The sequence below is a fragment of the Hyposmocoma kahamanoa genome, unplaced genomic scaffold (assembly GCF_003589595.1).
Source record: "Hyposmocoma kahamanoa isolate Upper Pololo Valley unplaced genomic scaffold, ASM358959v1 62, whole genome shotgun sequence".
NCBI classification, from domain to species: Eukaryota; Metazoa; Arthropoda; class Insecta; order Lepidoptera; family Cosmopterigidae; genus Hyposmocoma; species Hyposmocoma kahamanoa.
In genome coordinates, this window is record NW_020653850.1 from 22,954,767 (window position 1) to 22,965,845 (window position 11,079).

General features: G+C 36.7%; 1 protein-coding gene across 1 annotated transcript; it reads right to left on the bottom strand.

Annotated features, from left to right (window-relative positions):
• Positions 1–368: 368 nt before the first annotated feature.
• LOC113229536 (DCN1-like protein 4) lies at positions 369–8,316 on the bottom strand. The gene is made up of 7 exons (XM_026463167.1): positions 8,163–8,316; positions 7,896–8,013; positions 5,623–5,756; positions 5,252–5,352; positions 4,980–5,108; positions 4,782–4,906; positions 369–659 (listed from the first exon to the last, which is right to left on the bottom strand). The coding sequence occupies exons 3-7, from the start codon at positions 5,742–5,744 to the stop codon at positions 402–404; spliced, it is 735 nt and encodes a 244-aa protein (XP_026318952.1). The 5' UTR covers positions 5,745–5,756; positions 7,896–8,013; positions 8,163–8,316; the 3' UTR covers positions 369–401.
• Positions 8,317–11,079: the final 2,763 nt, after the last annotated feature.

Genomic DNA, 11,079 nt, shown 5'->3' on the forward strand with positions numbered 1-11,079 from the left:
AGACGCTTATAGTATTATAAGTGCTGCAGTGGCGCCACTGTCATAGTAGAACAAGAACCAGTACCTATGGTAACTCCATACAATTCAAATACGTCGCGTCAAAGCGCGCGAAACAGGATTCATTCCCTTGTTTGCCACCTTTAGGGGTGGAATATTTTCTTCAAATTTAAATGGGACCACTACTGAGGCACCCTCTGCCCAACAAAAAAAGAATCATTAAATCGGTTAACAAATAACCTACATACAATAACCTAACCTCAGTACATACAGTTCATCCCCTAGTTTACCACCCTTAGACGTCGAATATTTTCTTTAAATATTACCTTACTACCTCTTTCCAACAAAAAAAGAATCATCAAAATCGGTTCACAAAGGGCGGAGTTATCGCGTAACATAGTCGGTTAAAAAGAAGGCCCGGCCAGCCTGCAAGATCGGAACAGCCAAGACTCACAGGCGCCGTCGGCGTCGTAGGTGGTGAGGTGCGCGTCCACGGTGCGCGAGAACTCCAGGATGTTGCACCACTGGTCCTTGTTGACGACGCGGTAGCGCCGCTCGCGCGCCAGGAACTCGCCCAGCGCCGGCCGCAGCGCCCAGCGCGGCAGCAGCACGCCCAGCAGCGCGCGCGCCGTGCCCGTGTCCAGCGACCGCTGGTCCTTGTCCTGCGCCCAGTCTGGCTTTATCAGGTGTCCAACGACTCTAGTCGGCTCATAATTCGTTCATTCATTTATTTATTTGGAATAACAACAGCAAATATTGATAGATTACAAAAAGTTAATTACATATTACAAAGCCAGTAACGGTTATCCTCGATTTATACATTAACCCATATATGCCCAGAACTATTTTTGGTCTCCGATTTCTTTCATTTTTGGATATGTGAGTACCTGAAGGGTTCTTATGATGAATCCAAAAGAATATATGAGGTGGGTGGTGGGGGGATCCTTTTTTTTTAATGGGTCGATAACGACCCCTGGGTCAAATATATAGTCAAGTATTATATAGCTCATGTCATTGTCTTTGTTACCTGGATCTAATATGTTAATGCCGAATAAAATGCTATTATTGTAAATCAACTTTTTATTTACTAACAAAACTTAAGAGTGAAAGAGAGAGAAACATTTTGCATGCAAATTGACGCCACATTTAGTACACGCTGTAACTGTTTTATTTTTACAGAAAGCACATCGAAGTCTCTTCACAGCCTTTTCGATCATGTGCTCCGAATTGTGTTTCCGCACCGAATAAGGTACAGTGGTTTGTATCTTTCGTGTGGGTCCGGGTTGAAGCTTTTCATTTCCATAGTTCTGCAGCCATACGCGGGTAATGCTCCTTCGAAACTCAAGAGTGTCGATGTCACTCCGGTACTGGCGAGCTAGAAGTGTGGCATTATTTACCGCGACGTCAATAAGCCAAAAAATAATAGGTGTATACCACTTCTTGCCTCTCATTGCAATCCTATAGACGCCCACGTTGGCGTCCAGTCGATCCACACCTCCCATATATTGATTGTATTGAGAAATCAGGTATGGTTGCGGAATATCGATTCTTGATTTTAGGGCAGCTGAGTACCTTTTCGCCTTTTGTATGTACCCCATGTTCACTAGACAATAGTGTTACAACACTATTATCGTGCCACCTAACAGCGCATATCCCGTTTGTTTCATCCAATTGGTAATCGTAGTACCCTCTTTCTTCTTTTTGGCATTTTTTCATGTCCTTTAGTGGGCAGTTTTCAATTCGGTTATTCCGCACCGTCCCTGTTAAGAACACGTTTTTTTCTTTGAGCTCGCTAACCAATGGCAGTCCAGTAAAAAAATTGTCGCAGTAGACAGAGAAAACTGTGTCGGGATACTCCTCTTGTACTTTAGTTATTAGTTTCTTGATAACATAACGTCCCAGTCCTGTATCGACACGCTCTGAGCGCCCTTGGTAAGGATCAGCAATCAGACAGTAACCCAATCTCGTCGCAGCAATCCACATTTTGAACCCAAACCTTATTGGTTTCCCTCTGATATGTTGTTTACAACCATGTCTACCGTAATACGGAACCATGGATTCATCAATACTTATTTCTTTTTCAATAGGAGCATACTGTAGAAATTTAGCATTTAGCATATCAATAAGCGGGCGTACTTTTGCCATCTTGTCATTTTCAGATAGTTCTGAGTTATTGGCTACATGGAAATAACGCATTATTTCTTCGAATCGATTTCGACGCATACTGTTTGCGACAAGAATATTGTGAGTATCTTTATTACTCTCCCAGTACATGCGGCGTCGCGGCAACGGAGCATAACCGGACAAAATAAGAATACCAATAAAGCAGTACATTTCTCTGTCAGATAAAGAAAATTTTGTATTTCCTGATTGAACAGCATATATTACTGTTTGTCTGACTAAATATACAATAACGTCTCGATTGAAAAACATTTCAAAAAACGTGACTGGGTCAGTATTTTCGCATAAAATTGTTACAGACCTAGGTAGCGGTATGTTCCACTCACGATTGAGCGGGGGAAGATCTTTTTTCACCCAGGTGCGCCCACCCGCTTGGTGTTCAGTATTCGTTTCTCGCCACCTGCCACGCCCTCGTTTGCGGTTGCTACCGCGGGACCTTCCACGGGCTCTTGTACGGGCTGTTTCTCGAACCGTTCCTCGAGCCGTTCCTTGGGCCATTCCACGGGACGTTTCACAGGCCATTCTACGGGCCCTTCCACCCGCTTTTACCACCAGAGACGATGGTGCGATATCTTCTAGTTCCTCATCCTCGCTGGAAGTGGTATCCTCAGCTAAAGGACGTCTCAAAATAATACTTGCAGGTGCGAGTAGCTGTCGACGAGATAAGTGATGAAAATATACATCTTCTTCATCGCCAGAATCACCGTCAGATACCCTACCACTACCTGGCGGCTCAATAAAAATATCAACACCTCGTGTCTCATCATCGGAGTCTAAATTTTCTAGCTCGTCTATTATCTCATTCGTCGTAAGCAATTTTCGAGACCTAAAAATAAAAAACAGCAATTAAATATATATCTTCCCACAGGGTCGTTAACGACCCATAAAAGTTGTGACAACGATCTAAGTCTTAAAAAATATCTATTTTCATAAGTTTTCAATATTATAAGATAGGTAAACTATCCCATTTTGTAATAAAAACAACATAACACGTACATTTTTAAATAAAAAAAATATACTTACATTTTTCTCAGCAAGAACACACTTTTTTAGCACCACTAAACGAGTTATGTCTTGAACTTACCCCACAGATTACAAAATTGACTATTGAACTAAATTACCTATTTGTTTTGGAAGATAATACATTTATTATTCGATAGATGGCTCTAGGTGGTGCAAAAAAAGCGTTTTCGTGAACATACTCACGCGTTTTTTAAAACCTGTTTTACAGGACAAAATCGACCCAATGGGCATATATGGGTTAAAAATAAAAACAGAGCACGGGATGTCTACAAGCGTGATAAATAATAATATAGGACTCGGCCTGCGGCGCGTGGTTCAGATTACGGGGTGTGCTTATGCTCTTCGGTGGCACAGTGATTAGTACAATGGGCGCTTGATGAGGAGGTTCCAGATTCTTATTTGAGCCAATTTATGAAAAAAATATTTTTAAGTTGGTCCTGGTCAGGGTATTCTGGGTATTGCCTTAAGAATTATCGTTACTCTGGTACTCATAGTACAGGAAATTCCCTAGTTTGAGACCAAAAATTTGAAGTGATGCATTTTTTCCGTAAATACTTTTTTTTTGGCATAGCTTCCAATAAAAAAGAATTAACAGAGAGACGGTCGAGATACAACAACGCTATAAGTTTTATATATATATTTTTTTTGTATATGCGCCACTTTCCTCCGACATGGTGGTCGGAGCGTTTAGTCAGGTCAGCAGATATGGTAAGTTTGTATTTCATTCATTCTACTTGCACCTTAATCGAGTGTGATTGGGTTCCGTCAGACACATTCGAGTGTTTGCCGAGTTCCACCTCACGAATTTCTACATCCATTCTATACTTTATTACTTGGTTATAACGCCTAAGAGATGTTTACAAAGTTACGCTTAAATTATAATTACAAGTGATCTTTGCATTAATAAAAAAAAATATATTTTGTATTTAATCTGTATTTGTGTCATATTAGTGAATTAAGTGTTTACCTATCTATCTACCAATTACCTGGTCCTTACCTAGAGAACCCCTGTACTCTGACAACCGGAGTAATGGTATTCACACCGGAGCACTATCCAGAACACCCATATTGGTATCAATTTACAAAAGATCATTTTTCAAATTGGTTCTACTTGGTTTCCTCATCAAGAGCTCACAGTACAATTAGGCTACCGAGGTCGTAATGATCAATTGTAGGTGTGAGAATCTATTACAATAAATATATGTTTAATTTCTGTAAACTACACTTGCTGCTAATAAAATCTATCAATGATGTCATTACATCTTAAACTTACGCAATAACAAAGTGTGGGGCTATGAGTATGTGCGCGTGGAGTGTCGATCAATGTCTCCATCGACAGATAAAATAATATATAAAAGTACAATGGTGCCAATAGGCACAACTGTGGAACACTTTCGTCCGTTTCTACGAAGCCAGACGCCAACACCACCAAACATTAGGAAACCAAACTGAAGAGTTCACAGATGTTGTTTGTCACATGTTTTAAATTTAGTTCTTTTCATCTCTAGTGAATTTTTGATATATGTTATAAATGTATGTCATGCTACACTAAGTCAAAAGCTTTATTAAAATCGACTTACCCTAGCGAAATCGTACGAATATCTGTAAACAGCCTTAAATATATGTGGATCATTGAGTAAACTGCGTAAATATTCTAATTTGTTCTGCAATTTGTGCACATTGTCGCATTGGAGCTCTGTTAAACCTGCAACAACAAATTACTTCACTTAAAAAACATTTTTTAAGATAACTTTAAAGTTAAAAAAATAAGAACATACCTTTCACCCATTCCTCTTGCGTGAAATACCCCATCTGTTTGGAGCCCATTTTGTATGCGATCACCAACATCACAACATTCTCTGGATCCACTCCGAGATCTTCACAAAATTTTTCCATACCTTCAGGACCTGAATAAGCATCGAAAATAACAATTGCATTGTTCATACTGACTTTAATTTTTTTTACAAATAGTGGCAATGTGCCGACCCCACCTAGCGTGGGATAAGGACAAGAAGAAGAAGTGGCAATGTCTTCTATTATTAGAACTCACCTAAAACATCTGGCTCATTGACCGTAGTATATTCTTTAAACCAAGCTAAACATTTCTTAACACTGAAACTGGTATCTTCTGATTTGGAATGTCGACGTGAGCTGTAAATAAAATAAAGTATCAAAATCTGGTACAAAAGATTCTTATTAATCTGTAAATTTTAATAATTTCTTTCATTTGCATTGTTTTAAAACTGCTTTATTGCTTTCCTAGCTGTTGGGGCCAGCATACACTTGCAAATATGTGTTCTGCAACTAACTATGAAGGCATATTAATAGACACTCCTAAGGACAGTTAATAAAGTAAATTTTATTAAAGCACATATATCCTTCAGCACTGGTGGGAACTGGTGGGAAGCAAAGTCTTGGTACCTAGTATTTCTTGATCGTTTATGATGATGGTGGTCGTCTATGGCTGTGTGTCCGGGCAGCAGGTCGCCTCCCGCGCCGCCGCCGCCCGCCGCGCTGCGCGTGCGCTTGCTGCACCGTGGCATCGCTCCACCACCCTGTAAACGAGCATTAATGGCTTGAAATATAAAGAAATGCTTTAAGTATGTTAAAAATGTGGCTTGATTCTGACATTCATTTATATGAAGTTTCATACTAACAGCTGATTACTTTGAATATGTATGTAATTAATTTACAGCCAATAACTTAGCAGTAACTAAGGTTTGACATTTTGCTGTGTAATTTTATTTTACCTCTGGTTATATGATTTTTTTGAATTTGACTGTAAGTGTGGTTAATAAGTTTGTTCAACACAACATTGATTGTGTCCTACACAACATTGTGTGTGACTTAAATCACTGTGGTTGGTCTCGAATATGAAACTGTTGTGACAAGAAATGATGTGTTCATATGCATAAAGCTTTGGTATGTTTTCTAATATCTAGCCAGAAGGTTGAAAGTAGTTAATTGCCAAGTAACATTCAAAACAAATATATTACAACCAATTAATCAGTGAAAAAGTAATTAATTAAAACATTAACAACATCAAATTGTTTATGTATTAACTTTGCACAAAGACTAATTGATTGAAGATGAAAAGAAGTATAAACATTGCTTATGTAGTAGTGCAACAATATCCATGAAAGAGGCATTGTTGTACAAGTTATATGATATATTCAATAGGCATATATCAACTCATATTTATTTCTTTCTAAGGAGATGGTTAAGCCAGAATAGGTTATGACAACTTTCTTATAAATAAATATTTTCTAAACATTTTTGGTATATTTTCCACATTTGAAAGTTGTCACCTGACAAAGTTAAGATACTCAATGAAAACGATGGAGCCATTATAAAGATTTTTTTACGTATGACCCTTATTTTTCCTGTTGACCAATCATTTTAAATCTCGTTTTACTCTTTATTTTAGCTATACAATAATATTTTATAATTCATGCTAAATATATCTTAAAAAAATACGTCTAAATGTAGAGAGAAACATATAATGAACCTTCGAATTATATTCTTCCAATTTTTCTTCAAAAATTTCCATCATTTGAAATTATATGGAAAATTACCCAACAGTACTCCTACCACACATAAAAGTAAGTCCTAATAATGTGTGTAGAAAGCTACCACTATAATTTCTACCAAAACATACACACTATACATAAGTGACATTCAAGTTAAAGTCAATGGATGTTAACACCGATGAAATCTGATCACCACACGCAGCGTCTGAAACTGTTGAATCTTCTTCGTCTTGTGGGTGGTAATTTTAGAAGATCACAGTAAATCAAGTTGCAGGTTTTAGTGATATTGGGTTAATTGGAGAGATAAACAACTCTCAAACAATGCAGAACTATGATGAAAATTGATTTTTAACCTCCCAATCCAAGATTGCCATGGATTCCTATTCGAGAATAAGATAATCATATATTTATTTACATAAGCTGCAGCTGCAATGTGATAAATAAGGAACAGCCATCCTGTGGTTTTAATACCTGCTTTAATAACCCAATAACACTTGACTATACCAAATAAATTATTCACTATCACAATACTTATTATTAATTTAGCTAAACATTGATATTATACAAATTAATGATCAGATATCATCTTCTAACCTAGTATGGACAGTTACTAGATACAATTGGTGATTAACAGATACAAAGACAAATTAATTTTTGATTACCATATGTGACCTCAGCAATACAGCTAGCGGTCCTGGAATATTGTAGCAGGTGAACCCTATAACTGCACAATGACTCAAAGGTTCTATTTACATACATGACTGATATTTAGACTTCTATGCTACCTACTTTAATGCCAAAGTTGGAGACTGCATATTTTCCAGAAAAATTAGCAGTCGAACGTGTGAACGGGAGCGCAAGCGAAATCGCGTGAAACTGCTAATGTTTTACGTTAAATATATTGACAGAAAACAGATGACAAACTTTTATAGGTTATATTAATTCCAATAGAAACACCAAGTAGAAACCAAAACTACCAGGTTTCTTTCACACGTGTTTAGCATTCTTTACCCTGTTTTCACAATACCAATAACAAAAACATACTCTCGCGAGCCAATCTCTTACGAATTGATATGCATACATTGAATACCACGGTCATGTCCAAAAAACCCAATCAAACGGTAATTCCTTAAAGATATTAATGTAGACATATGTAATACTTACGATTGGTGGTAGATTCGATATGAAATTGGAGAACTTGAAGGGGTTTTCGTCTCCTATTTTGCGAAATTTGTGTGAACAGCTTGACGAAAAAATGTCTTCTTGACAGGTCGATAATAACCTGAAATAAAAATCAATGTGGAGAAAACGGGAGCAAATTATGTAACCTCAATCATAGCGAGACTAAAATAATAAGAAACAGACGTGCACTACATAAAATAACAGAAAATACAATAAAAAAAGTACAAGAGAAATGAAATCATGCCTTACAGTTGTCCAATCAAGGTTCTTCAGAACTTGTAAAACTACAGATACCTTTGACTTGAATTTTGTATGGCGTTATTTACTAGCAAATAATACATCCATTAAACATATCAATAACGAGAAAAAAACAATAAATTGATAAACCAAACAGCAGAACAGCGGCTGTAAGGAAAACTCAAACGAAGTTTAAACTAACGTTTTGTGTCTGCTGTAACTGTTTATGGTAGCAAAAAAAAACAAGGAAGTAAAGAATTTTTGACGCTTTCACAAAAAATGTACAAAACTTTCTAAGCAGTTATAGAAAACTTATTATAAAATTAATAAAATTATTTATACTCATTATACTATTCATTCATATTACTAGCAGTGTAGGAAATATAGTGCGAAATTTTTTTGCATGGCGAACAACATAACGCACCTAATTTTTTTTTCTACAACGATGGCAAAGAAACGCATTAATTATGCCACAGCCAGTAATAGTTTTCTTTTTACTATTTTTTTGGAATGAACTAGGGAAAACGCTTGCTTGAATACGGTCCAGGGTAGGCAGCAAAATACATAATTAAGGGTTATTGCCGGTTTATGAACTTCATAACACAAAAAAATATTACTATCATCTGATTTATTTTACTTTAAAGTGGTGAATATTAGTTTTAACATTACAATTAAAAACAATTTTACTCACATAAATTATAGATAAATTCATCTAGTAAAGACAACGAAAAAAAAAAACACCAAAGATGCTCAACTATATTTTAAGAAATTATCCTTTGAAGTTATTACATTACCTATTCTCGCGCACAATGTTTTAGGAGGAGAGTACAAAACAACTAATCTAGTGAGCGGTCATACTTCATAAAGAGGGTGTCTCCCCTATACGTTGACAAAGTTATAATTGCGTTTCAAAAAATATAGAGCTAGGGACATCGTATTCAAAATTAAACGAAACCTCCGCCTTTGTTATATCCTTCCGGTATACGCGTGCGGCTGCTTAAAGTGCAAATATAACATTGTACGCACACCCCTGTGACAGGCTGTCTAGATCGCTCCAGGAATTAAACGAACCGCTAGCAACGACAAGGGGAGTGGTTGCGGGGTAGGAGAAGGTAAATTTATTCGAAAATTGTATTAGTTCAGTGTTTCACCGTCGTCGCTAACACGTCTATAGTGAATACTCATTATTGATCGTTTAAATTGCGTTAGGGTCCTAATTGGTAGACGGTAGACGGTAGATACCATAGAACGGTAGGTCGTACAACAGTAGGTTCTTTAGTTGCCGATGAATTATGCATTCGACCAAGAGAAATAAACATAGTGTGAACACGCTTAACATATATAAGAACAGAAACGTGAATACTTGTTACTATTCTATTGCGATTTGGAACTTAAGCACAATACCTACGTTTTTCGCCTAATTTAATAAATGATTCTAGCAATAATGATGTCACATTACTGCCATAGTACAATTTTATTATTCTTAAGATCTTTCTGATTTATCCTTGACGTCATATTCTGAAATTAGTTGATAATAAATAATAGTAAAATTGAGTTTTAATTTATATTTTATAAGTAAAAAGTCGCTGAAAAATCGAGAAATTTCGATAACTATACATCAATAATAAGAAGTTTTTTTGAACAGATGTAACTGAAAGCAAAAGTGAATTTTAATAGTCTATGTTTTACCTGTGCTTCTGCTTCTCATTTTATATTTTATAATTATCACTCTAATTAAATAAGATCAGAAATTCTCTACATACATAAATAGTGACTTTTTTAAGTTCAATTTATTATTTAAACTCTTTAGTGCAAAAGTGAAGAGAGTCTGGCATATTTGCAATTTCTTACAAGGAGGTTTTCGTTCTTTATTTATAAAGAAACGAATATACCTACATTTATATTTGGTTCTAATTACTTACACCATATTCGCACCTTTATAGAACTGATTTTAAAGTTAACGAATTCTAAATTTAGTAATAACAAATGAAAACTGCGACTGGGCAATGCGAAGAGCAATGCTCTACAAATCTACAAAAAATTATTATATCGAAGCACGCAATAATTAGTAACCCATTGCGAAACAAGGGTCCTAACATTTAGCTAGAGTCGGCAGCGGCGTCGCGCTGCGTCCCATTCAGACTCACCCGCCACTTGCTAGTGACTCCCCCGCTTACCCCATTTCACCCCAATGCCGTCCCTCACGGAATAGTCCTCCTCAGTTCGCGTGTAACCCGCTCAGAGGGCGTTCGCGTGCTGTCGCTTTCTCTAGTGAAAACCTCGCGATACCGTCGCGATCTTTTCCGAACTAGTGCAATATTCAAAACAATTCGAATTTCGTACGTTGTGTTCCTTAATTTAACTTTTTAAGAATCTTTACTAGTGTTTTTCGTTTACCGGCCTGTGTTTGAGTACTTGTACTATAAATTGGATTTGTTTTTCGAGTGATATTTGATGAAACGGACACCCGCATATAGCAAACTTACGTAAGTATTTACTGCATTGCGATAAAATTGGCGTGATAGAAAATGTACGATCTCATATTTGGTCGTGGTTTCCATGTACCAAAAGTTCACGGTCGTGACCGTTGTTTAGCATAATGTTGTGCTAACATAAGTCGAGGTATTTTTCTACGAGTTGTCTACGACAACGATATTCGGTCGGCTCGTAGCAACGTGTGGCGTAGTAAGTGTTAAAATTGTGTTTATATATTTACTAAAAACAAGAAACAAGAGAACTAAATACTGTGAATTGAGTAATAACGTGGAAACGTTAAATAAGGTAACCATATTTGGTTGTGTCCATTTAGAAAGCATAACTTCGAAGATATTCTTAGGTAGGTACACAAAGACTGGGAAAAAGTAGTTCTGGATATAATTTGAAGAATCAGCAGGTATGCCTGTTTAGTAAGTCTATTTGAAAATCTGTG

What these genes read in the sequence shown, in the direction of transcription:
- LOC113229536 (XM_026463167.1), bottom strand. Translation starts at nt 5,744, where the DNA reads ATGCCACGGTGCAGCAAGCGCACGCGCAGCGCGGCGGGCGGCGGCGGC. An exon ending in AAACGATCAAGAAATACTAG is followed by an intron (nt 5,353 to 5,622) that starts GTACCAAGACTT and finishes TTTTATTTACAG; the next exon opens with CTCACGTCGACATTCCAAAT. An exon ending in GCAAGAGGAATGGGTGAAAG is followed by an intron (nt 4,907 to 4,979) that starts GTATGTTCTTAT and finishes TTGTTGTTGCAG; the next exon opens with GTTTAACAGAGCTCCAATGC.